This window comes from Cervus elaphus, chromosome 31 (assembly GCF_910594005.1).
Source record: "Cervus elaphus chromosome 31, mCerEla1.1, whole genome shotgun sequence".
Lineage (NCBI taxonomy): Eukaryota > Metazoa > Chordata > Mammalia > Artiodactyla > Cervidae > Cervus > Cervus elaphus.
In genome coordinates, this window is record NC_057845.1 from 5,070,090 (window position 1) to 5,097,165 (window position 27,076).

Sequence of the window (27,076 nt, forward strand, 5' to 3'; positions counted from 1 at the left end):
AGGAAATGGCAACCCACTCCAGTATTCATGCCTGGAGAATCCCATGGACAGAGGAGCCTGGCAGATTATGGTCCATGGGGTAGCAAAGAGTCAGACACAATTGAAGCAACTTAGCACGCAACCCCTGTTGAAATAATGGATCTAGGCAATGATCATCAGTTGATGTTAAAACCTTACAGAAGGATCAGTGGAGGAGCTTCTTTATAAGGAGTTAATTGTCACAGTCTGAACAGCCCATTAGATGTAATATCTCAGAGACTACATGCTTCCTGCTGTGATGCCAGGCTGACTATACCACCATGAGGTTATTTTTGCCAAAACAAATCAATAAAATTGAATCACGCTTCTGTAGTTACCAGTTTAAAACAAAGCTGACAGAAGTACAAGGTATCGTGAAGACACATCAGGCAAATCCAGACTGTTAAACATCTTGCAGACAAATAATCCAGCTTCTTAAAACATAAAGAGCATTAAAAAAGAGGATGGGACAAGCCGAGAGACAGTTAAAGACTGAGAAAGACCTGAGGAGGCAACCAGCACATGCAGTGTGTAGACCTTGTTTGGACCTTGTTTTACAGAAACCAACTCTAAGAAACTGTTTTTTTTTAGATAACAGGGAAATGTAAGTATGACCTCAGTATTATATGATATTGAGGAAGTGTTAATATTTAAGTGTGATAATGGCCTTTTGATTACAGAAAAATAAAAATCCTGTTGCATTAGTGATGCTTAGTAAAGCATTTTTGGGTGAAATGGATAATTTTTTCTCAGATTTGTCGTGAAATATTCCAAGATTAGGAAAAGGGGTGGGGAGTTATGGAAGAAGAAAGATTGGCAAAATGTGGATAATTGTTGAAGCTGGGCATATGGTGGTTTATTTTATGATTATCTTTTTTGTATATGTTTAAAATTTTCCATAATAAGTTTTTAAAGAGATATTATAATTCATAGAAATAAGAAAAAGGGGAAAAATGTATCTGGAAGCATGTTCTTCTCTGGTATCCTAATGAATATATAAGGAAAAAATAAAGTGTACAAGCTTGAGATTACTCACACAGTGAGCACTTATTTAATAAGAAAGCTCAAATTTTCTTTGTAAGGGAGTCATAGGGTAGACTTTTGACGTGTGATGTTCTTTTGGCTCAGTTTTCGGTTTTCCTTTTTTAAAGGAGACAAAAACACCCAGCCTGCATAAAGATTTCACTGTTGGTGTGGATTTCGTGATGTCACTAATTTTATTAAATTTGGGCATATAAAGGTATAATTGATAACTGTCCTACAGAAATAGGCTGTATTACTGTCACCGTCTTTTTGAAGATTCCCTTGTTAATTTTCTGGTAGCACAACAAATCAGAAACTCTGGGCTGTGGAACTTCAGAAGACCATCTCCAGAGACAACAAGTATGTGCTGCTGGCCTCTGAGCAGTTGGTGGGCGTCTGTCTGTTTGTTTTTATCAGACCACAGCACGCTCCATTCATCAGGTGAGTAGACAGACGGCTCTCCTAAAGCTGCCTCCTAACACCAGGTAACCAAGAGGCCTGGCGTATTTGTGGCTTCAGAGAAACACTGATGCATGGTTCTTGTTTTTGAGTGTTCTTTTCTTTTTTTAATTGAAGTGTAGTTGATTTATATGGACTTCCCAGGTGGCTCAGTGGTAAAGAATCCACCTGCCAATGCAGGAGACACAGGAGACAGGGGTTCAGTCCTTGGGTCAGGAAGATCCTCTGGAGAAGGAAATGATAACCCACTCCAGTATTCTTGCTTGGGAAATTCCATGGACAGAGGAGCCTGGCAGACCACAGTCCATGGGGTCGCAAAGAGTCGGACACGACTGTACACGAACATGCACGATGGGTGATAGTTGATTTAAATTGTGTTAGTTTCAAGTGTACAACAAAGTGATTCAGTTATGCATTTGTGTGTGTGTATATATATATATATACACAAACACACATATATATATTCTTTTTCAGATTCTTTTCCCTTATAGGTTATTACAAAAAATTAAGTGTGGTTTTCTGTGCTATATAGTAGGTCTTTGTTGGCTATCCATTTTATGTGCCCTCTCACTGGCGCCTTCCCTTTGGTAACCGTAAGTTTGTTTTCTATGTCTGTGGGTCTATTTCTGTTTTGTAAATAAGTTCATCTGTATCATTAAGTAGTATTCCATTGTATTTATGTACCACATCTTCTTTATTCATTCATCTGTCAGGGACATCTAAGTTGTTTACATGTCTTGATATTGTGAATGGTGCTGCAATGAACATTAGGGTGCATGTGTTTTTTTCAAATTATAGTTTTCTCCGGCCATACCCCCAGGAGTGGAATCCCTGGATCACATGGTAACTCTTGTTTAAATATGTTCTTGATTAAAGAATTGCTAATGGTTTCTCTCCACTATTTCACAGGCTTCCCTACAAAGTGCCCATGATGTCTAGTGTTGTAATTGTGTAATAGACATTCCTTATTTCTTACGCACGCAGAACTATTGAAATTTCTGATCTTTGATTTCGAATTCTTCCTTTTACAGGGATGTTGCGGTTGATACTGTGAAAACTGGAATGGGAGGCGCAACTGGAAATAAGGGAGCAGTTGCAATACGAATGCTGTTCCACACCACAAGCCTCTGCTTTGTCTGCAGCCACTTCGCTGCAGGACAGTCCCAAGTCAAAGAACGAAATGATGATTTTGTAGAAATAGCGCGGAAGTTGAGTTTTCCAATGGTAAACTCTTGCTGCTTGTTTTCGAAAAGGAAGCTTTCTAACGCATTTCAGTTCACCCCCATGTTCTATATCAGTTTTTGAAAAGTTAGAATAACTCCTAGAAATGTCAGCAAATAGATAACTCCTTGTGTTATTACTGTGGGGTTAAATAAATCAAACTTGGCAGGGGTAAGGCAAAGAAAAAGTTGTAAAACATTTTATGAATTGATTATTTGGAATTCTGTCTCTCTGCTTCCAGGGAAGGCTGCTCTTCTCCCATGACTATGTGTTTTGGTGTGGTGATTTCAACTACCGAATCGATCTCCCTAATGAGGAAGTGAAAGAGCTTATCAGACAGCAAAACTGGGATTCTCTTATTGCAGGAGATCAGCTTATCAATCAGAAAAATGCTGGACAGGTATATACATACCTAAGATACTTGCATTGGGAAGAAGGGGATCTTTGATTATGAAACATGCTTTCCCTAAAGTTTTTGTTTTCTTTTTTTTTAACAACCTCTTGGAGTCTATACTTAATAAGTATGTGCTAAATCACTTTAGTCATGTGACCGTCTTTGTGATGCTATGGGCTATAGCCCACCAGGCTCCTCTGCCCGTGGGATTCTCCAGGCAAGAATGCTCGAGTGGGTTGCCATGCCCTCCTGGGGATTTTCCAGACCCAGAGATCAAACTTGGGTCTGTTATTTCTCCTGCATTGGCTGGTGGGTTCTTTACACTAGCACCACCCAGGAAGCCTTTACTAAGTATATATATATATCTATAGTTCAACAGATAGAAAATTGCCTTCTCTTTTTAAAAAAAGGAAAAAGAAAGGAAAACTTATAATAATTTCCAGGAGGAAAAGTATATCATATCTCTATAAAATTCACTTTCAAGTAGAAGAATATATTTTTTTTTCTTTCAGTAGTAGCAAATTTAAGATCTTACTCATCAAGGCTGTTTGGCTCTTAAGATCTTATGGTAATCTACTTTCATTTTTTGTTATTTATTTATGGCCATGCCATGTGACATGTGGGATCTTAGTTCCCTGACCAGGGATCGAACCTGCACCTTGTCCTGCATTGGAAGTGCAGGCTCTTAACCACTGGACTGCCAGAGAAGTTCCTGGAAGAATTTATTTTAAAAAAATTTTTAGGAAGAGGTGATTGAGGCCACTTGATATGGTACCTTTCTGGTTATCAGACTTAAATTCTGATGGATACCATGTAACCTTCTTAGGCTCCAGTTCCTCTTGAGAATAAGACATCACACATGTGATTTCCAAAATCCCGTACAGTTCTAAATGTTTGATTGCTCAAAAGTCTGGTGGAATTTCATCGTTCAAGCTTTTGTACTTTGTTTACTCAGATGTTAAGTGAGTGAGATGATAAAGCCCGCATCCTAGGTAATTTTGTCTTAAGCCCTGTTCCATTCAGTTAGAAGTGTTCTTCAGAGGCACATAGATTTCATGAGTCTCCAGCACATAATAGACATTTAGTGCATGACTGCCTGAATGAAAACAGAATGTTTTTGCCTTTTTGAAATAACTTCCTTTATGTATGTTTATTTTAGATTTTTAGAGGATTTTTAGAAGGAAAAGTGACCTTTGCTCCAACGTATAAATATGACTTGTTTTCTGATGACTACGATACTAGTGAAAAGTGCCGCACCCCTGCATGGACAGACCGTGTCCTCTGGAGAAGACGGAAGTGGCCTTTTGATAGATCAGGTGGACTTCTTCATTTAAATAAGTCAGTGCAGATTTTACAAGGAAGAGGGGAATGATTTAAATATCAGATAAGGCCAAGAGGACTACATTTTTTATCAGCCCAGGTTATCTAGAATAAAATAAATACAATTTAACTATAAAACTTGAGGCCTCTCAGGCTGCTCACACTGAGAGCTTTGGTTCCTCAGTTGCTTCCTGTCAGTGAAGCAGTCACACAGAGACCAGCAGGAAAACGGTTGGTGCACTTACAACCGAGCACTAAGCGAGGTTTCTAGCTGGAGTAGCTCAAGCGGTTTTGCAAATATTTTGAACTGCTACTTGTCTGTTCAATTATTTGTAAAACTCTGGTCATGAAGTCTCAGAAGTAAAGGCTCATCTTAGTTTTAACTAAGTAAAGTGTAATATGATGACCTCACCAAAAAACCCTGACTTAACCGAGTCTAGACTTCATGCCCATTAGCAAGTGTGTCTGGTATCCCAGCCTCAGGCAACTGAAGCTAGTGAAATGAAGGAGCTCCATGTGGTCTGTCATGCTCAGGTGACTTCTCCTGTGTTTTATTTTATTCTGACTGCAGCTGAAGATTTAGATCTCCTAAATGCTAGTTTTCAAGATGAAAGCAAAATCCTCTACACATGGACTCCTGGCACTTTGCTGCACTACGGAAGGGCCGAGCTGAAGACTTCTGACCATAGGTTTAAGCAATCTCCAAATTTCTAATCATGCTTGAAATTTATTTGAAATACATCATTTCTGTAATGTTCCTAACATGTCTCCCTTCCTTTATGCTGAAGGCCTGTCGTTGCCCTGATCGATATTGATATATTTGAAGTTGAAGCTGAAGAGAGGCAAAACATTTATAAAGAAGTAATCGCAGTTCAGGGTCCACCAGATGGTACGGTGTTGGTCTCAATCAAAAGCTCTTTACCAGAAAATAATTTTTTCAACGATGCTTTGATTGATGAGCTTTTACAGCAGTTTACAAATTTTGGTGAAGTTATACTCATAAGGTGAGTAATGTAAAAAAAAAAAGCAACTCATGATTCGCAAATAATGTCTTCTGTATTAAAAATTGCCTTACTTAGTATTTGACTAGTATGTGAGTATTTGTGGAATTTCCCTGGTAGCTCAGTCAGTAAAGAATCTGCTTGCAGTGCCAGAGACCTGGCTTCAATCCCTGGGTTGGGAATATCCCCTGGACAAGGAAATGGCAGCCCATGGACTTAACCATCTGCCTTTTGCAGAACCAGATTGCCTCTTGCGTTGTTGGAAAAAAATGTTCTCTTCCCAGTGTACAGCAGTTTGGACAAACTGAATAACGTGTTTGAATTTATAGGGAAGAGGCACTGTTAAATTCCTTTCTGTGCTGTTTCATGTGTTTACTGAGGGATGTTGTATAGCTGTTTAGTGGGCAGATCTCTATACTGGGTGCTCTGGCAGACGGAGGAAAAATTGAAGACTCCGTTCCTATTTGGAATCTAAGAAAGATAGGCGTGTGTGTAATGGCTTCCTTAGGTGTTTACCAGAATGGCCCACAGAATGAAGACAGCTTGGTTTCTTGCAGGGTGAGAAGCTTGCCTGAGAATCTTCCTCTCCTTTCTGAGAGTAAATGGGCAAATAGAGAAGAAATTATATTTAGACTTACCTCAGATTGTTTGACAAAGATCTACCCCACAGGTTTAAAATGAAACAAAAAATGTCTAGAGATCTTAAGACTCCAGGAAGTCATGGTGAAATTTCCCAATGACAGTAAGCGTTGCCAAGTACAGAAATGCCAAACCACTGGGAGCATCACGTGGACTGTGTGGGCAGCACAGAAGCAGATAAATGTCTTTCTGAGCAAGTGTAAACTCTTGCTCAGAGTTTACAGTACTTTTTCCAATGATAACAAGCATTTTGAGGAAAGCTTTTGGTTGCAGTTTAACACCGTCAGGGGAGTGGGTAATTTCCCTCGGTTTTGTCTCGTCACAACAAAAATTTGACGCGACGGACATTAAAGCCCTTGGAGTATCACAGATCTTGGATGGTGTTACAGCTCCCTCAGTTTTATTTAGAAAATAAAGGAAGATACATCCTCGAGGCATGAGGGCATGCTGACCCAAAAGATGGGACGAGAAAAGAGAGAGTGAGCGCTCTCTGGGTGAGAGAGAGCCCAGAGTGTCCATAGGGATGAATGCCTGATGCAGGGCAAGGACCTTCCTGCCTTTTTTCTAGTCTCTAAAGAGCTTGGCGTTACTCGGTAGTTAGAATAGGAAAAAGGAGTCCAGAATGGTGGTGGCTAAAAGGCAAGGGAAAAGCCCTCGAAAATAGGACAGAGGAAGGTCCGAGGACCGGAGTGAGGACCCCAGGTAGAACAAACAGCCCTCCTGGCTAACCCCGTTTACATAGGGCAGGCCCAGGGGGAGAAAAAAAACATATAAAAAGAGGAGCCGAAGGGCCAGGGGTCTCTCTCTCTCCTGCACATGCACGCTCGTTCTCTGTCTCTCTGTCTCTTGTGCTCACTCGCTGTCTTTCTCTTCTCTTCCCATGTTTTGGGTTGGCATGCCCTCATGTCTCAAGGATGTATCTTCCTTTATTTTCTAAAGAAAACTGAGGGAGCTGTAACACTGTTCGAGAGCTGTGATGTGCCAAGGACTTTAACATCCGTCGCCTCAAATTTTTGTTGTGACGAGACAGAACCGAGGAAAATTACCCACTCCCCTGATAGTGTTAAATTGCAACCAAAAGCTTTCCCCAAAATGTTTGTTATCATTGGAAGAAGTATTGGTAACAGAACAAGTACTGGTAACAAAAAAAGGATAATGTTATCCTGACATTATAAAAGCATGTGATACCTCCTCACCTAGAATATTCTGATCATTCCACCTTAAGACCACCAAGGTAGAACAGACAGGGGAGATGCTGAAAGTAAAGGAGGACAGGACTACTGTCCCGTCACCTGTCTGCTAAACTGGTCATCACCTTTGGCTTCAGAGTAAGCCAACCGTTAGGAAAGGACTGAAGTCATCATATGTAAATTATATGTAAATCTCTTATTTAGATGGAAATGTAGATGGGGCAGGCTACTTATATTAACTGGGGTGGGGGGGGGGGGAGTCTAGAATGCTGCTATCCTATTGAGTAAAACTAGGAAGAAAGTACCAAGCACATTTGGAGTCCCACAGGCCCATACGTGCTGACAGACAGTTTTAGTAACACTGTATTGGGTTGGCCAAAAAGGTCATTTGGATTTTTCCATACCTTCCCCTAGTGAACTTTTTGGCCATCCCAGTATCTAAAGGAATTTGAATTTGAATGCTTTTAGGGAAAGAGTGCCCTCTACAGGTCACCACTGGCCCTGTCACTCTCAGGCTTATATTTTTGCTTCCGGGCGTCTGTAAGTCCTTGCTGATCAGTAATCATTGGACAAGTCGTTGGGCTGGTTATATCTGAGGTACTCATTACGTCTTTTTATTGTTTGTTTTTCTCTTCCTTAAAGATTTGTGGAAGATAAAATGTGGGTTACGTTTTTGGAGGGAAGCTCTGCCTTGAGTGTTCTGAACCTGAATGGGAAAGAGGTAAAGTAGCATTTGTTGAATCTAAACCATTCAGTGATTTAGTGTGAGGACGGTGTTTTTAAGATACATGCAGCAAATTATCTAAACGTGTTTTGAATATCTAGTTGCATGATGCCTCAGATTACCTAACATCCAACATCCTAATTATTTTTTAACTTTGACAGTCTGAAAAACTAGAAGTAGTATGTCACTTCTGTGTTAAGATTTCAATGGAGAGTTTTTCGATTAACTGGTCATTTTGTACTTCTCTGGCGAGCTGTTTATGACCTTAGCCTGTGTTCCCCCCGGGGTATTCATCTTTTGAAGCTCCCTTGATGTTAATTCCTTTTCATAATGTGCTGTACATGTTCTTCCCAGTTCGTCTTGTGACTTTGCTGTGGTTTCACCATATAGAAATTACTGATTTTTAAATTTAATTCTGCCTTTAATATCTTAAGCCTTTCCTCCTCTCATGGTGTCATTAATATTTAAGAGCAGCTCTCAATTTGGCATTCCTTGTCCACTCTTACTCCTTTTTTGAATATTTCTTTTGTCTTTCCCCTGGTCATTTTCCTTGTTTAGTTTTTTTTCTCCCTTCTTTTTCAGCTCTGTCCCTCACCCTCAAGTCTGTGTTACACTTTTAGAAAGTATCCACCCTTAGCTCCTTTAAAAGATTTTCAAAATTCTGAAAAAATAATGTTTCTAGAGAACATTTTGAAAGTCAGACATTTCCAAACCTCTCCTCTGTCTTTGTTACTACAGTTGTTTCAGCCCACATCTTCTAGATACAAGTAGATCGATAGGAACTCTTCCGTTTCAGGGGAGAATCTGGAAAAAGTACACAGTGTAAGCAGGGCAAACCTAAAGGATAACCTTCTTGAGCATTTTTTTTCCAGCATCTAAATTTCTTCCTTTTCATTTGGTTCTGATCTCTGCCAAGTGAATATTCTTGATGAAGTGCATCTTAAGTGGCCATTATAGTGATTGAGGCTTAAGAAGACTTGTTAGTATTCTTTGGTGAATGCATAACAAAGGTTGTTGACTTAGAAAAATAAATGGTCCATGAAACCTATTGCCTAGTTCTGACTTCAAACCTCCAGCGTGGATGCTAAATTCCTATTAAACACTACTGTGCTGTTCAGGCCAGCAGCTGACAGCCTTTCCAGACTGTGCCATCAAAGAATTCTGATGTCAGTAGCATTTAAGGAAAGTATTTTTTAATAATGACAGGACAGTGTAACTTGATTATAATACATTGATTGTTTTAGACTATACTTTTGTCTAAAAGCTTCTCAACTTTTTAGAAATGTCCATGTGCCAGTTTCACAGATACCAGTCTTTCTGTTTTCCGAATGGTTAACTTTTGTTGAAGATATAAAATGATGTTAGATTTTCTTAAGTATACTTGTGACATTTGAAATGCTGAAAAGTCTAAATGAACAGGAAAGTATTTTAAGAATTTTCTATATCCTTTCTTTGATTGTCTCATGTGGAAACAATTAATCTGTGGTCAAAAGGAAGTATAAATGTATGTAGCAGAGTTATCAGTGAATTTAGATCTGGCCCAGGAAAGATATTTACTGCAGCAAAGAAAACTTAAAATTTGTGTGCATCCTAGAAAAGAAGACCTGAGGTTAGCAGCAATAGGCTGTTTTGTTTTGGCCACACTGTGTGGCTTGTCAGATCTAAGTTCTGAGGTCAAGGATTAAACCTGGACCATGTCAGTGATGGCATCACCGACTCAAGGGTCATGAGTTTGAGCAAACTCTGAGAGATAGTGAAAGACAGAGGAGCCTGGCATGCTGCAGTCCATGGGGTCGCAAAGAGAGGCCCATGACTTAGCAAGTGAACAACAGCAATGACAGTGAAAGCCTGGAGTCCTAACCACTAGGCCACCAGGAAACTCCCTAACAGGTTTTTAAAGGGAGGATTGGGGACATTTGAAGCTAGGTGACAATACAGTGTATGTGAAATGATTTGTGTTGAATGAATCTAGCTGAGTTAAGCCTAAACTATTGTTATAACTTAAACAGACACTTTATTCCAAGATACTTAATTTTCATTCTAATGAATTTTTAATTTTGTATCTCTTTTACTCAACCAGTTATTGGGTAGGACTATAACAATTACTTTAAAAAGTCCAGATTGGATCAAAACTTTGGAAGAAGAAATGAGCTTAGAGAAAATCAACGTCCCCTTGCCATCATCAACCAGCTCCACCCTCCTAGGTGAAGACGCAGAGGTCACTGCCGACTTCGATATGGAAGGTCTGCTCATGGAACACATTGACTTCTATCCTTCTAGACAGGTTTCCTTCTCATTAGCAAAGTCTCAGTCTCCAAATTTATCCTTCTCTTTGTTCTTGTAACACTCAGAGAAGTATTAATCAGATTTGGTTTACATCATATTGTGTGTTTTTTGCTTGTTACTCAGACTTCAGATGTATGTGCCCTTCTGCCATACAAAGGTCAAGACCTTTACAATAGTGAGTTTATGTCCTTGTGTGATATAAGCACAAAGTGGCATTTTTGGTGTGTGGTTTGGTTCCACTGATTGTAGTTAAGGTAGGAGCTCTGTGCAGAAATGAGTTAAAAATATTTACAACCAAAGAGGATATATTTCAAAGTCATTTTAAAAAATTCTTAAAGTGGCTGGGAACACATTTGAAACTGAACCCACTCATGTAGATGTAATCATCTCAAGTTTAAGAGTTGGGCCAGGTTATCTTAATATAATAATTTCCTTAAATGTGATTAAGAAATGTATTTGCTTTTTAATGCTGTATCTGCTATATTATTTTAACATATTTCCCACTATAATGCATACCTTAGTTTATAAAGGGGCAATATATCATATTGTGATATCCTGTACCTCTAGGTAACACATTTAAGAGTTGAACACCTTAGAAGATCAGCTTGTTTTCACATTTCTCTGTTCATTTGTTTGCTTAGTCCACACGTTTATGCAGTACCTTTTATGTGCCAGTTACATGCTAAGTGCTGGAAATTCAACAGATGGCATCCTTGCCATCCCTGAAGTCACAGCTCAGCGGGTGTTACATACAAGTAAGCAGACAGTGACGTCCACACACTCAGAAACGGTGCTGCTGTAGTTCTCGGGACAGTCGCCTGACTTAGAGTTGGGCAGTGAGGAGAGTGTACCCAGAGAAACTGAAACTGGGAATCTGAAGACTGAGTGAGAATCGGATTAAAGAGGATAGAGAGACATGAGCCAGGAAAACGGAATGTGCGGAGACCTAAGGGGTACAAAAGGATCTAAGTAGGTGATGTAGATGTGCTTGTGCAGGAGGAAGGGAAGAAAGAGCAGGAAGAGGAGTGGGTGTGGATGGAAGGTGAATTTGTTTTCTGTTTTGTTTAAAGTATTTGTCTGCACTGGGTCTTAGTTGCAGCATGTGGGATCTTGAGCATGCAGACTCTTAGTTGTGACATGTGGGATCTGGTTCCCTGACCAGGGATTGAACCTGGGCCCCTTGCATTGGGAGCACGGAATCTTAGCCACTGGACCAGCAGGGAATCCTGAATTTGGTTTTGAATGTGTTGAAGTTGAGGCATCTTTGGGGTGCATCAGGTCCAGAAGTGGGCTTTGGGCATGTGGGCCTGGCATTCAGCAGAGAACCCGGAGCTTTGATGTTAGGCAAGGCCCTGCGTTTGGATTTCCTAGGCCAGAAGCCTGATACAGAGATGGAAGAAGACTTCTGGGATGGAACCAAAACGCAGACTTTGAAGGACAGGCAGAAGAAGGCTGCCCATAAAAGGAAAAGCAGAAGAAATGATTAGAAATGTCAGAGCCAGCAGAATATAGCGCTTAAAGACCAAGTGAAGAAAAGATGACAAGGAAGAGTGATCTATAGGTCCTCTGTCGCAGGGCGAGAAGTGAGCGCCACAGCTTGCTCTTTGGGCTTGGAACCAGGGGAGGAAGCTGTTGGTGACATTCGGAGAGTTATTTCAGTGGAGTGAAGAAGCCAGACGGTGGTAAATCGGGGTGTGGATGGAAGATGAGGAAGTGCAGAAAGTGTCTGTAGACAACTCGACAGAAGTGTGCCTGGGGCGGGAGAGAGATGCAGGCAGTTGCTCTCTGAAGTGTTGTTTTGAAGTGCAAACGCTTGAGGAGCTTAATGCTGATAGAAAGGGCTGATCTGCTGGGGAGGGCAGAGCCCCACCCTTTCCACCCCTAGATAGGGTTAGGTTACAGCTGGGGGGCAGGCGTTGAAGAGAGGGCTTCCCGCCTTAGGACTTCCCTCTTCTCTGTGAAGTCTAAGGAGGCGGGGCAGCACGCTGTTTCAGGAGGCTTGAGAAGGTTCAAGATAAAGCTCCTGAGAAGCAGTCAGATGGGGAGCCAGCCAGGAAACTGTGGGTTGGCCAGGAGGCCACGGGAGCCCAGACGAGGCTGAGACCACAGAGTTAACATGGCTGCGGTCCTCAGGACCACGCGGTTGTCTGTCTGCAGCACCCAGCAGCCCGTCTGCGGTCGTGGAGAGATGAGACTGCAGAGTTGACGCAGGGGTGACAGAAGACTAATGCAGGAGGGGAGCGGCCCAGAGGTGTGAGGACAGCTGCAGGGACAGCTGCTGAATCCAGTAGGGGCCCAAGGAAGAGGGGCCAAGGCCTGGGTCCCGGTGGAGTCACAAGAGGGGTAGAGTAGCCAGGGGCAGGACTGAGAGGGAAGTGTTTGAGCTTATTGTTTCAGAGGCACTGCGGTTCGAGGGGCACACGGTGTGGAGTAGAGGAGCGTGTCAGCAGGGTAAAGCGGCAGGCTGTTGGTGTGCTATCCACCGCAGCTTCAGTGTCAGCCACAAAGATGATGGGCCCAACTTACCATCTTGCTCTCTCCTTGGTCCTCAACGAATGGGTTCAAGTGACCAAAAGGTGGGAGGTGGGAGATTATGGCGGCAAACGGGGGTTGAGGACGTTACATAAATTCCGGACAGCACAGCCTCTAAGAAATAAAGAGGCCTTTTTGTTCAGGGTTGGAAGATTAAAGTTTTGGAATTGGAATCAGGTGGCATGGGACTCCCTGACACCACTTCCCAACCCTGTGGAAAACCGAGGTGAGGAGACCTCAGGGGAGAACCAACTCCCACCTGTTTAATTAAAGCAGAGAGGGTTGCCTGTCAGGTGGGGGCGCCCAGGGCACCAAGTAGCGAGGAGACTTCCGGGGGAAGGGTGTGTGACTGTGTCTGCCGTGAGGGCCTGACCCGAGTTGAGGGCACTGCAGAGGGGCAGTTCCATAGACCTGGAAGGCAGGTTTGGAGGGAGGGCAGCGAGTGTCCGACTCAGCCAGCACTGAGTGCTGCTCAGTGCGTGTTGAAAGCTGTGGAGTCAACCCAGCTCCAGAGGTTAGCCACCATTGGGCCTCCTATTGCTCTGAGACAAGAGACTTTTTTTTAAAATTATTATTATTAATGTGTTTATTTTTAATTGAAAGATAATTGCTTTATAGTATTGTGCTGGTTTCTGCCAATATTGGCATTAATCAGCCATAGGTATTACTATGTCCTCTGTGACTGTCTTTTTTAAGTAATTTAATTAATTAATTAATTAATTGTGCTGGGTCTTGGTTGCTGCGGACAGGCTTTCTCTAGCTGTGGTGAGCAGGGGCTACTCTCACTGTGGTACACAGGCTTCAGTATTTGTGGCATGTGGGATCTTCCCAGACCAGGGATTGAACCCATGTCCATCTGCATTGGCAGACAGATTCTTCACCACTGGACCACCCGGGAAGTCCGGGAGACTATCTTTAATTACGTTTTCTACAAGAGCATTTGCACTAATTCTAGTTGTATGCATATAAACTCCTTATATATGCCCACATGCTTAACTTGTACATGTTTGCAGTATCATCATGTTAAGGTGTTTATGTATTTAACCCCTTAAGCCTAGACTGGGGGGGAAGAAATCTCTGAGAAAGTTAACGTGCTGGTAAGGTGGCTGACCTTGCGTTTTCTCAGGTGATGTGGATGACTATAGTGCTGAGGTAGAGGAGATCCTTCCTCAGCATCTCCAGCCGTCTTCCAGTTCTGGCCTTGGCACGTCCCCCGGTTCTTCACCCCGGACCAGTCCCTGCCAGTCACCTACCATATCGGAGGGACCCGTGCCTTCCCTCCCAGTGAGACCAAGTCGAGCTCCGTCCAGAACACCCGGGCCCCCCGCTTCACAAAGTACGTGTTTTATTTCAAGTTTTGTATGACTTCCTGGGCTGATATGTTTGATTTCAGATGATTAAACCTCCGATGCCTTTGGATCTCCTTTGGAGAGCTATTTTTGCTTAACTTTCATATCTGTAGGCTAAAGTGTAGCATGTTTTCTGTGCGTACAAAAGAGGAAACTTTGTAGATGGTTCCACCCTAAGTGAAGGGGAAGCTCGGTGCTATCACTAAATGAGAACTTTACTTCATCCTTTCTCTGTGTGGCAGATTTGTCCATGGCTTATCACTGAACAGTTTTTAAGCATTATGGTCAGAACCCATAACTCTTTGGGCTTAACTATCTATACATTACCTACATTATAATAGGAAGCAGAAAGAGACAAAACAAGTATTTTGAATTCAATTTGATAGTCATGACTCCTCCAAAGTCAGAAGGTTTTTTTCTGGAAGTTGTTACATCACACAGTTCAGTTCCACACTAACCAGTATCCTTGAAAAATACCTTTCATTTCAGCAGTTTCTCAAGCTCCCCCATGCTACTCTTAGAGGACTGTTGTTAAATAGTCGCTGAGTTGTATCTGACTCTTTTCCAACCCCATGGATTGTAGCCTGCCAGGCTCCTCTGTTCATGGGATTTCCCAAGCAAGAATATGCGAGTGGGTTGCCATTTCCTTCTCCAGGAGATCTTCCCGATTCAGGGATCAAACTCGAATCTCCTGCATTGGCGGGCAGATTCTTTATCACTGAGCCACAAGGGAAGGCCTCAGAGCTTCCTTCAGTAAATCCAGGATAAGTCAGGGCATAGACAAGAGGCTCTCTTTGCTTTTTCTTCTCTCTCCTGGCCAGCAGATTGTATTGCAAATGACCTAACACACGATACTTCATGCCATCTTGTTAGGGCCACTCAGTAAATCCCCTTTCAGTACCCGGGGCCTGGGTAAGAAGTCCAGAGAGTAACCTGACTGCTCCCGTAGTACCAGAGGGTAAGGTAATAGCACAGCTGCTTGTGTTATTGATGCTACAAATGTGTGTCATCCCTCTGTAGTACAGATTTAGAAGGTTAGCAAAATAATTTATCATACGCCTGTAGAAAGTACCTGTGTGCTCATCCCTTGGAGCTTGATCCTCTTACCTAAGGTACTCTTTTCTGGTAGATTCTCCTGTTGACACCCTGCCGGCAACACAGCTGCAGCAGAAAGAGTCTTCCCAGACCCTGGAACCCAAGCGGCCTCCCCCTCCCCGCCCGGTTGCTCCTCCCGCACGTCCAGCTCCCCCACAACGACCGCCTCCGCCTTCAGGTGACAAATCCTTGTATTTCTATCTCTGCTGGATTTCACCACTCTGCTGAAAAATGTTTTGCATGTTTTTGAAACGCTTCTTTCTAGATTTTATCAGTTTTCTGTCATTGGTGCTACTTCCTTAGTTAGCTTTTCTCTAACAAATGGTGTAGGTGTGACAGAACAGCTAGATTCCTGTAACATGTTTTCAGAGCTGGCCTCTTATAAGCGTGCGGGAAACATTTGTTTTCGATAATTTGACGTGGTTGTACTGATTTCTGTAAAATGCATGGTTTAAATAACCATGAAAAAAAATGAAAAAAAAATTTTAATGCATGATTAGAACTGAAGAACATACATTTTTCTGTTTGCAGTTTTATATATTTGTTTAAATGTTCTTTTAAAATAAGTATAGTGTTGTTTCTGTTAGAAGTATTTGTGTTACATAATAGCTTTTGTATAGCACCAAGATATGCATATATAGTCTCTACATGATATTTGACATCTTGGAAACTATAGTAAATCTTTGACATTTCAATTCTTTATTTAATGTCATTTCCTTTCTGCTGCACGTTCTCTTCTGAACTATAAGGGGCTAGGAGTCCTGCACCTGCTAGAAAAGAGTTTGGAGGTAACCATTTATATTTGTTATAATGTATGGATCTTAGTTCATTAATTTTTTTGGAGTTTGAGCCCTGTAACTCAATGACATTTTAGGTTGGTTTGATGAAAGCCAAGATGAACGACATTTATAGGCCAACTTAAAAATAACTCCAAACTTCCATTATATTTCTGGTAAAAGATTAGAGCTTGATTTTATTAGTGAATATTATTAGAATTAACAAGACCTTCCATTTCCCAGATAAACAGAGTTGAATTACTTAAGGCCTGATATGCTTTTTTTTTTTTCTGATATACTTTTTATTAATAAATATAGCCAGTTCAGTTATAAAGATTAAGTAAGTCAAACACAATGAAGACAGGTGGTTTCCCAAGGATTTGATTATATTGGATTATATTAGAACTCTAGTACATCATCTTGCCAGTAGCCTGTGAATTAGCAAAATAACCTAGGAATGCAGTTTAAAGTTATAATTATCTGAAATATAGTTTTCATTTTGCATGGCTTTATCATAACTTGTCATAACATTCATACCTCATTTTTAAAATAGAAGAACAAGTCTCTGTTATATATTTCGATAAAGAAATTCTTCTTAACACATGGGTCACTTTTTGTAGTTTACTTGTTTTACATGAAGACTCTCACAAAGCTCAACTAAAGGTATACATTTGACAAGTTTATTTAATCTAGTTCTCAGGAAAGGCTCAGGCGGAATATCTCAGTCCCACAAAAGAGCTTTTACTAACCCAGTTTTAATATCATTAAGGCCCATTGTGCACATGGAGCTGGTCTCTTCCTACTCTAGCTGCCTAAAGACATTGCTGACTGACTCATATGCTATCACAGATTGACTTTGCTGTGTGCAGATTTTAATGACTTTGATAATAAAGGTAGCAAAGTTCTTTCAGCACCAAAGCTTCTATAAGATACTACTGGAGGGTAACTTTTCCACTAACTTAAAGAAAACATTGATTTTTCCCATTTCAGACTTGTGTTTTAATTTATAGCTTCATGGAAGATTTTATTTATCTTCTCCTTTAATTAGGAGATCAATCTGTAGAAAAATAAAAATTTTAAAGAAATTTGTGAAAAGCTATACACATTAGCAACTCAGTGACTTACTTAGAAATCTGATGTAGATTTTAAAAAATTGCTTCTCTTCATAATTCATTTGTAGGCAGTGTTCGCAGCATGTTTTTTTAAGCCTGTAAACCAATAACTGCTTGAAGGCAATAAGCTGAAAGTAATTGTAGTACTTTTAGAGTTCTTTTTTTTTTTTAAATAATGCATTGAAAATTACCTTCTAAGGGACTAACATAGTCTCATAGAGATTTAAAATGAAATTGGAACTTTCAGATTTTTTTTTCCCTTTATGACTGGCAGATATTGGAGCTTTTATTAGTGGTTTAATTCTGAATATAAAGAATGAGATGATTAAAAAGCAAAGACTTTCATTACACATATTTTCAAATTCCCTACTGCTAGTGAAAAAGTGAAAGTGTTAGTCACTCAGTTGTGTCCGACTCTTTGGAACCCCATGGTCTGTAGCCCGCCAGGCTTCTCTGTCCATGGGATTCTCCAGGCAAGAATGCTGGAGTGGGTTGCCATTTCTTTCTCCAGGGAATCCTCCCATGATGTCAGATATAAAAAGAAAACTATTTTCTCCTTTCAATTCTAACTGAACAAAGGGCCAGAATCAGGTTTGGGCCAGACATCTAGAGGCACTTTGGTTTATACAGATATCTTTGAAGAAATTTGAAGCAGTGAAAGAACTTTTTTTGCAAAAGGAAGTTTAACTCAGAAACTGTTTTGTGTGCCTGCCTTTCCCTGTGTGCTATGGGCCCTGAACAATACACAGCTTCTGTTCTCTCTCTAAAAAGGTGTTGGAGCCCCTCCCAGTCCGGGGGTAGCTAGGCGAGAGATGGAAGGTAACAAGACATTTGCATCCTAGAAATGGATCTCTCGTTTTATTTCTAAATGTCAGCCCCTCCGGTGTTTTAAAGACATACCAAATCTTTTCTCGGTCCAACTGTAAACTCCGCCTCCCCCTCCTTATGTATATCTTGTAACTTCGTATTTTTTCTACTTTCATTGTGTTGTGTTGTTTCTGATGGTTGTCCATTTACTTTCTCTGCAATTCTTAATGTTGTTTTGAGCTGTTCTATATATATATATTTCATATATACTTAAGATGTGAAATTAATGTGCAGTATTATTTTAAGAAGAACGCCTTCGAAATTCTTTTCAGAATAAGTCAAATGTTTAGAAATGTACTATACTAACTCTGAAGTTTTAAAAATTAATAGTTAAACCTTGTTAATTCAGTCTGAGGATATAGTATTTTTTTTAAATTAACTTCAGATAACATAAATATGCTGAGTAAATTTGCTTAAAAGGCTATTAAAACTGGAAGCCATTCATTAAGATTACAGTTATTAAAAGTCTGATGGGTTTCATGTAACAATTACACTTGAATTTCCTTTCAAAAAGAAGAAATCTGAGATGGTGACCTTAATAGTGTCTCCTACTCCTTTTGGTCCCAAAAGTAGTTTATTTCATTTCAGTCTTTTCCTACATTTCGAATGAGTTTGAGCAGTATTTCAACGCTGTCTTGTATAAGGCAGATATTGTAATAAGTAGTGCCCGCCTTCTACCTTAATGATAGGGTTTTTCTGTAGAAATCCAAAAGATCTCATTGTGAGAGTCCTTATCCGTACTGACATCTACAGCATGAAGCCCTAAAACAGTTTGGTGTCTTATGTGACTCGGAATGTGCAGGTCTGTTGGTCCTGGAACCGTGAGTCCACCAAGCTCTGGGAAACAGTGGGGCCACATCTTGTGATCGTTCCCCCAAACTGATCGTGTGTTTTCAGGGTTCACAGGAAAGAGCTCTGTTGGGAAAGTTCCAAATGAGATATCAGACCAACTGCCAACTTGTCCCATAAATGTCACTCTTGGTAGTCTAAATTTTTCTCTTTTGGGGGTGTTTTCTAAAGGGCTGATAACACCCTCCAGCATTTCTAAAACAGAATAGTTTGTTTTTCTTTTTCCACCTTGTGCCCCCATTTCTGCTGGTAATGAAACGGAACAGCTAGCTAGTAGTATACAATATGGCTTGATTGTTTACTTATGGCTAATTTTTTTTTCCTTCCTGCTTCAAAGCACCCAAAAGCCCTGGAACAACACGGAGAGATAATCTAGGTAAACATTGGAATTCAGCTACTTAACCTTAAAACTGGACCATGAGTAGACTGTGTGGATATAAGTACATGGTTTCTTATTTCTTTCTTTAAAAAAACAAACAAACACCTGAGCTACATGGTGCAATGCCTTTGTTCCAGGACGCAGCCAGCCTCCACCTCAAGCCGGACTGCCAGGCCCGGGACTTGCCGGACACAGTGCAGCCAGACCGGTAGGCAGCGCCTCGCTTGTGAGCCAGGAGGTCTAGGTCCTGGGTCCCAGCTTGCTACTAATCATATGTGTTACCCTGAAGAAATCATGGGCCCATTAAGACTCCAATTTCCTCAATTCTAAACTGGGGGAATTAGACTTGATGCTCTTCAAGGTACCTTCATGTCTGTGTGTCTGTGTGTTTTACTCTCTGAGTTGTGTGTGTGTATGTGTGTACTCGCTGAGTTGTGTCCGACTCTTTGCAATCCCATGGACTGTAGCCCATCAGGCTTCTATGTCTGAAATTTCCCTGGTAAGATTACTGGAGTGGGTTGCCATTTCCTTCTCCAGGGGATCTCCCCAACCCAGGGATTAAACCTGCTTCTCCTGCATTGAGAGGCAGATTCTGTACCACTGAGCCACCAGGGCAGCCCCACCTTCACCTCGAATGGTATTCTGATATCCTCTTCAGAAGTAAAAGCAGCCTTCATTATTTGAATAAAAGTGGTACAGTTACGTGATTACAGTCACTAAGTAAATATCTTAGAACCTTGAAATATATGGGGAAGTGATGTAGTAGGGCAACTTTTTATGACATTATCTGAGTAATTAATGAGGTAAAGTCATTCTTCAATCAGAAAGGTTTTTATTTTACTTTTATTTCCTTATTTATTTATTTTTGCCGCACTTCGAGGCATGCGGGATCTTAGTTCCCCAAACAGGGATTGAACCCGCACCCCCTGCAGTGGAAGCACAAGTCTTAACCTCTGGACCACCAGGGAAGTCCGGAAGGATTTTAAAATTAGATTTCAGGAAGCCCTTTGATGATAGTCTGTCAGCTAAAACCAGTTCTAAAGGTTTAACCGCAGGAGAGCAGATGGCATTGCAGGGTTTCACCCTGCGTTGTAAGTCTGTGGTTTTCTGCGTGTTTATCTGTGTTTTGTTATACACAGAATTATTCTATTATTCACTCACATGAAAATTTCTCTGGGATAGAACAAGTAATTCAAAGAAAAACAAAAAAAAAAAAGAAAGGAGAGAGAAGCCAGTGTCAGTCTGGTGGAGCCTGGGGTTATTGGAATGCCACCAGCTGAATCCTGGGAACTGTGACTATACCTGGAAATGAAGAAACTTCTGCTAATGAAACTACTTCAAGAGTCTAAGAAATTCTCATAAGATTTCTAAGATAGAGACATTTTGTTTTTTGTCTTGTAGCCAACCTGAAGGCCTTTTTCTATATATAATATGCTCCAAAGTAAAGTGTCTGTGGAATATACCTAAAATAGCCATTATCCACTCCCCTGTTTTTGGTTTTTTTTTTTTTTTTAAAGGGGAAATTGTTATTCACCAACTCTATCACTTCCCACAAAGTACTTTGCTTACTGAATATTGTAAGAATAGGGAAGGAAAGTCAGGATTTTGTGCGATTACATTCGTAACTTTTGCTTATGCATGGAATCTAGAAAGATGGTACTGATGAACCTGCTTGCAGGGCAGCAGCGGAGACGCAGACAGAGCAGACTTGCGGACACAGCGGGGGCAGGAGAGGGTGGGACTAACAGAGAGTTAGTATGGAAACGTATACGTTACCGTATGTAACACAGGTAGCAGGTGGGCATCGGGGAGCTCAGCCCTGTGCTGCGTGACAGCTTAGAAGCCTGGGAGGGGGTGGGAGGCGGGAGCGGGGTTCAGGAGGGAGGGGACATGTGTGTGCCTGTGGGGGATTCAGGAGGGAGGGAACATATACCTCCACGTGACTGATTCATATTGATGTGTGGCAGAGGCCAACAAATATTGTAAAGTAATTAGCCTCCAATTTATAAAAAAATAAGAAAAAGGTACTGAGTGCTTAAAGCCTTCAGCAAACATGTGAAGATAGAAAAGGACATTATTTCCCCAGTGTATCTTCCAGCATATATATTTCAGCACATTGAGTTAGCCATTCCAGAGTTTTTAACCTCTGTGTTTAATAAAGAAAAACAGCCTCAGTGTAGTTTTTGGTAAGCCTCTTAGTTCCACAGTGTATGTCCCGCTCCATCTTCTCATGACCTGTAACATCGTCCCATTAAGGCAGTATGATACAGGATAAAGAACACGGGCCCTGAGTTCGGCTCCAGGCTGTATTTTCTAACTCTGTGGCTTTGGGACAGTTGTACACATTTCTTCATTTTCATTTAAGTTAGAGATGATGAAATAATACCTTACCCCTAGGGCCATTTGGACATTGAAATGTAAATGCATACCCAAATGCTTAGTTAATACAGTGCCTGGCACATAGTAAACAGTGAAAAATAAACAGATTTTTGAAGCTTAAGGAGCAAAACTGGGTCATTTGTAGAGACATGGATGGACCTAGAAAGTATCATAAGTTAAGTAAGTCAGACAGAGAGAAACAATATTGTGTATTACCCATATATGTGGAATGTAGATAAATACTATAGATGATCTTATTTGCAAACCGGTAATAGAGACACAGACATAGAGAACAAATATGTGGATACCAAGGGGCAGGGGAGGAATTGGGAGATTTGGATTGACACATATATGTGTGTGTATACACACACACACACACACACACATATATATATACTATCGATAGTATGTATAAAGTAGATAATTGATGAGAAACTGCTGTACACAGCACCAAGAGTTCTGCTTACCGCACTGTGGTGGCCTGAGGGGGGAACCCAGAAGGGAGGGTATGTGTGTGTGCGCCTGATGCATGTTGCTGAGCAGTAGAGACCAGCACAGCATTGTGAAGTAACTATGCACCGATAAAAGTTAATCCGTAATAAAAAAACAAAACTCACGATTATATTGCAATAAATAGAGCCATGAGAATGACCAGAGGCTGAGGAAATGATCCTAGATGCACAAACAAAATATTTTCACCAGATCTTATCCATTGCAGATAAGGTAAATGTCTCAGTGGTTTTCTTTTCCCATCTTTAGATTATTCCGCCCCGTGCTGGAGTCATCAGCGCCCCCCAGAGCCACGCACGGGCATCTGCTGGGAGACTGACTCCTGAAAGCCAAAGCAAACCCTCAGAAGTACAGAAAGGTAGACCCATAGTCGAAACGACAGTGTATCCCTCGCTTCCACTTCTTTTCTTTTTTCTTTATACAACTTACTCAAATTGAGATAGCCTTCTTTCTCTCTCTCTCTTTTTTTTTCCTGTCTTTCTGTATGCCATAATAAACGAGGCTACTGGGGGCCGGGACAGGGACTGGAATCTCCTACCATTTCCCAAAAGGAAGGATAAACTCATTTTTCCAGAGAACACCTAACATCTGGAAATGACTTTCTTTAGGGCCAGCTCTTCTTCCTGAACCCCTGAAGCCTCAGGCCGCCCTTCCTGTGCCGCCTTCTCTGCCGCCACCTCTTCAGAAGATGCAGGAGCCTCTCATCCCGGTGGCCACACCTCTGACCCAGGCTGCACCTCTGACCCAGGCTGCCCCGCAGCCCAGCCTGGAAACACCCCCACAGCCGCCCCCTCGGAGCAGGTCGTCCCACAGCTTGCCTTCTGAACCTCCAGCACAGCCGCAGGTAAGTCTGCAGCGGGGGGAAAAAGATCGTGGGGGGGGGGGGGGTGGGGTGGAGCTGCGTGCTTTTGCTTACTTTTGTTCTGTTTTTCCTTTTTTTTTTTTTTACTGAGACATATTTGATGCCCTTGCTGTAGTCTTTGAACATACTTATTTTAATTATTAGCTTTAGAAAAAACACCTTAAAGATTTGACTTTTTAAAAAATTTTGTCATTTGCTGGTAATAACATGTTTAGATATGACTTCAACCAGTGAATGTTGTTTGACACCTCAGACTCATCACATGACAAACGCACATTTGGCTGTTTCAGGGTTTGGGTTTTTTGTTTGTTTGTCCAACCTGTTGTCTGAATCAAGGGTTCTCAGAGAGTGACCCTAGATTAGGGCTCTTTCCCTAAAGGCTGTTTTCCCTAAAACTTCCAAATAGCTCCCAGGCTGTTTTACCTTGTTTAAAGTGTAGGTGATTTTTTTTTTTTGTTTTTCTGTGTATAATTTACTTTGGATACTTAATTAGAATGGACAGTAATAATTTAGTTTCTTTTTGTTCACAGCTATTAGATTAGTTTTGGCCTTTACCTCCTGGACAGAAAGGCAGTCAGGTCAGTCCCTGGCCATTGGCAGTAAATTTCCAATAATCCTCTTTCTCCTGATGCTGCAGTTAGCTCTTTTCTGTGATGGAGCCGGCACTGGGCTTCCTTGGGGATCTCTACAGTTTCAGACACTACTGGATCCATTTAGATGTTTCAGGCATGCAGCAGCAGGCTTATTCACCAAAGTAAAAACCATGTTCTCATGAGTATCGCATAGAAAATTGCCATTGCCTTGGTGGGTGGAAATCACAGGGTCACAGCGACTTCTGTTATCCCAGAGTGATCTCACATTGGAAAGCCTTCTGGTGTGTATACACAAAGTTGTTTCAACACAAGAATATTCATGCAAGTTGAATTGTTTTACGTGGAGGCTGTTTTACTTAGTTTTTATTATATACATCTCAGTAAAATCATTAAAATAAGGTTTATCTTTAGTATAAGGTTTATCTTCTTATTTCTGTTGTCTAGCCTCACACTGAATTTTATCAGAAAGTTTTAACTTGAAAATTCCATCAAGGCCAAAGAAGTGAAGTTTAAGTCTGCTTTTATTTTGGAATAGTCTAAAATACAGAACTATTACACTGGTGATGGCCCTTAAGCATGTTTATAATAATAGTTTGCATTTATTTTTACAGATATGTGAGTATGTCCAGCTAGTTGGCAGAAGTTAGCAGTTTCTGTGCTTCTTCATAGTGAAAAACAGATTATAAAGTAAATACGAATCTTGAAGCAATATGAATATTGTTAGCAATTAGCACTTACTTATTAGACTATTGGTCACATTTTTTAAAAAGCTAAGACAGATATATAATTGAGAATAATGTTCTCTTAAGCTAATTAACACCAAAAAGTACTCTGTAGTTGACAGTGCTGAAGATATACAGTAATTATATAGAAGTCCTTCAAACAATAAATGTCCATTATTTTCTCTGTGCCAATCTACTTTTAGTGCATGATGATTTTTTTCTTTTCATTTTCTTGTAAGGTGTAGTATTATATTTATTATTATTTATTTATTTATTTATTTTTAGTGTAATTGGGGGGCAAGAAACTTTCAAAGAAGTCATCTTAGAGCTTTGTATTAGTACAGTTTTAGGACAGAAAGTGATCATGATTTTCACAGTAAAGTTGAACCCTAATTCCTAAAATTCTGTAAGATGTTTTCAGTATTGAAAGTAGGTGTGGTACTCTGAACAACTTCAGAAGGAACACACTGTCAAGGAAGATTGTCGTTCTCAGCAGAAAGTTATCTTATGACACAAATAGTATAGGATGAATGTTCCATGACTGCCATGCATCATCTTCTTAGGTCATTTCCCCATGTTTTGCTTTCTGATTTTCACTGGAATTGGTATGATGACTTGGTGACAAAGCACAGCAAGCCTCTGCTTTGTGTGTGTGTATTCTTGACTCTTATATTCTGGTCATTAAAACTGTGAAAGGTGTTTGTTTTAAGCCTTTTTTTTTTTTTGCCTCAGTCATTGATATCAAATCTCTCTACACATTATATACACAGACCCACTTTTCTGGGGAGTGGAGGTCTTGCTCATGTGTAGACTGCCTTTGTGAAAGATCACAAAGAGCTTAGTTTCCTCCTGGGAGCTTACAGTCAGAAAGAGAGGGAGGCATTTTACCTTTTGTGCCTTTTTAATTTTGAACCATAAAAATAATGCCTATTCAAAAAATAATAAATATCTAAAGTTTTAAAAATTCTTCTATAGTGGCTATAACTTGAAAAGGGTAAGTTAGTAAAATAACTCACATTTTAATATTTTGGTAGTAATATGAAATAGTCTTAGAATTTAACACTTAGTAATTTTTACACATCTTTATTACTTCTGCCAAAAATATACAAGGTATTTAAAACATAGAAACACACATGACCCAGCTTTACTTGTTATTACTATTTAAGTTCTTTGATTCTATAATTCTGAATAGAAAAGATTCTTCTAATTCAAATGATTATATGTTATATATCCTTTAGAAAATGTACAAATGCCCCACTTATCTGACTTTCAATGTCTTAGTCATCTGATTATCAGCTGAAAACCAGAAGTCAGGAATCCAATGGGAAGTAAAGTAATAGCATCACAGCTATATCATTGAAGTTATAGCTGACAGAGAAGAGACCAAGTAGAAAATCCCAGGACTTCCCTGGCAGTCCAGTGGTTAGGACCCCATGCTTACTATGCAGAGGGCACGGGTTTGATCCCTGGTCAGGGAACTAAGATCCTGCATGCTGCACAGCACAGCCAAAAAAGAAAAAAAATCTCAGCTTTCTGGATCAATTTAATACCACCCCTTTGCATCTTAGTATAAACCCATTCCCAGTGTTTATCCAACTCTTCCAAAACTAATGTATCAGGATTATCAAGAAAGGTTAAATTCAGGAGTCTCATGTTTTGTAGTAACACATTTTATATAATATATAACAAATACATTATTTATAAAATAATTTATTTTAGAATGGTGTCTCTCTAAACTGTCTAAGTGAGTTTTGGTATTTTAAAATAAGGTAAGCTTTAAATATTGGGGAAGATTTATTCAAACTTTCTTAAGAATACTGTAATTTTTTAAAATACTGCTACTATATTATAGATTGTGATTTCATCTTTAGTATCACCCTTCAGAAAATTTGAGTGATAGAGTAATAGAACAAGCCTGGATCCTAACTCATGTTAAAATAAATACCAGTTTTCACTTTTCCGCAAAGTGGTGCCATTTTGTACAATTTCTCTAATCATGATAAACCCATAGACTGTATTAAGGCTGTGTCCTAACCTTTTTGGGCTGCCGTAACAAAATACCATGAACTGGGTGACTCAGGCAGTAGAAATTTGTCTTCTCAAGTTCTGGAGGCTAGAAGCCTGACATCAGGATGCCAGAATGGTTGGGTTCTGCTAGGGCCTCTTCTCCTGTGTCCACATGGCCTTTCCTTGGTGCTTGCACAAGGGAAGAAAGAGCAAGCTCTCTGGTGTGTCTCCTCCAAAGGGTGCTAGTTCCATCAAGAGGGCCCACTCTCATGACCTCATCTAACCCCAGTCACCTCCCAGAGGCCATGTCTCCAAATACCATCACATAAAGGAGGTTGGGGTTCAGCATACAAATCTGGGGGGGACACAAACATTTCATCCATGGCCTGCTGAAAATACTTCAGTGCTCCAATAATGTATTTGGAATATTATTTTTAGAATGACTACTTTGAACTAGTTAGTAACCAACCTCAGACAAAATTAAGTCCTGAGCCCTATTACAGCAATACATTTTCTTGTCTCTTGACGTTATACTGTGACGTGCAGATCTCACTGCTCTTGGATTTTGTACATAATATAAAACTGAAAGTGTTTTGAAGACTGAATTGTTAGGGTTGCTGGTTGGTCTCAGATTGTCCTCCTAACTCTTTCCCTTTTCCCTTGATGTCTGTGTTTCGTTTCTCAAAGCAGGAGCAACCATCAGGGTAACAGGTATCGGATTATTTCTCAATCTTATATGTGCTTCTCATCTGTCTTAGCACATTAGATG

The 27,076-nt window shown here is 40.5% G+C and overlaps 1 protein-coding gene across 9 annotated transcripts in view; it reads left to right on the forward strand.

The window, feature by feature from the left end:
- The window catches only part of SYNJ1 (synaptojanin 1), an 89,159-nt gene that overhangs the window by 56,398 nt on the left and 5,685 nt on the right, over nucleotides 1-27,076 (forward strand). For 2 of the 9 annotated variants that reach the window (XM_043892888.1, XM_043892889.1), the window contains exons 16-32: nucleotides 1,342-1,482; nucleotides 2,532-2,724; nucleotides 2,963-3,121; nucleotides 4,275-4,431; nucleotides 5,007-5,124; nucleotides 5,224-5,439; nucleotides 7,908-7,986; nucleotides 10,070-10,232; nucleotides 13,934-14,143; nucleotides 15,286-15,429; nucleotides 16,001-16,039; nucleotides 17,911-17,958; nucleotides 19,193-19,231; nucleotides 19,372-19,442; nucleotides 22,373-22,481; nucleotides 22,732-22,967; nucleotides 26,995-27,018. In XM_043892888.1, the coding sequence (XP_043748823.1) occupies nucleotides 1,342-1,482; nucleotides 2,532-2,724; nucleotides 2,963-3,121; nucleotides 4,275-4,431; nucleotides 5,007-5,124; nucleotides 5,224-5,439; nucleotides 7,908-7,986; nucleotides 10,070-10,232; nucleotides 13,934-14,143; nucleotides 15,286-15,429; nucleotides 16,001-16,039; nucleotides 17,911-17,958; nucleotides 19,193-19,231; nucleotides 19,372-19,442; nucleotides 22,373-22,481; nucleotides 22,732-22,967; nucleotides 26,995-27,015 (2,143 nt within the window). In that variant the 3' untranslated portion in view covers nucleotides 27,016-27,018. The remainder of the gene's footprint in view (nucleotides 1-1,341; nucleotides 1,483-2,531; nucleotides 2,725-2,962; nucleotides 3,122-4,274; nucleotides 4,432-5,006; nucleotides 5,125-5,223; nucleotides 5,440-7,907; nucleotides 7,987-10,069; nucleotides 10,233-13,933; nucleotides 14,144-15,285; nucleotides 15,430-16,000; nucleotides 16,040-17,910; nucleotides 17,959-19,192; nucleotides 19,232-19,371; nucleotides 19,443-22,372; nucleotides 22,482-22,731; nucleotides 22,968-26,994; nucleotides 27,019-27,076) is intronic. The other 7 variants (XM_043892882.1, XM_043892883.1, XM_043892885.1 and 4 more) reach the window with 5 other exon arrangements.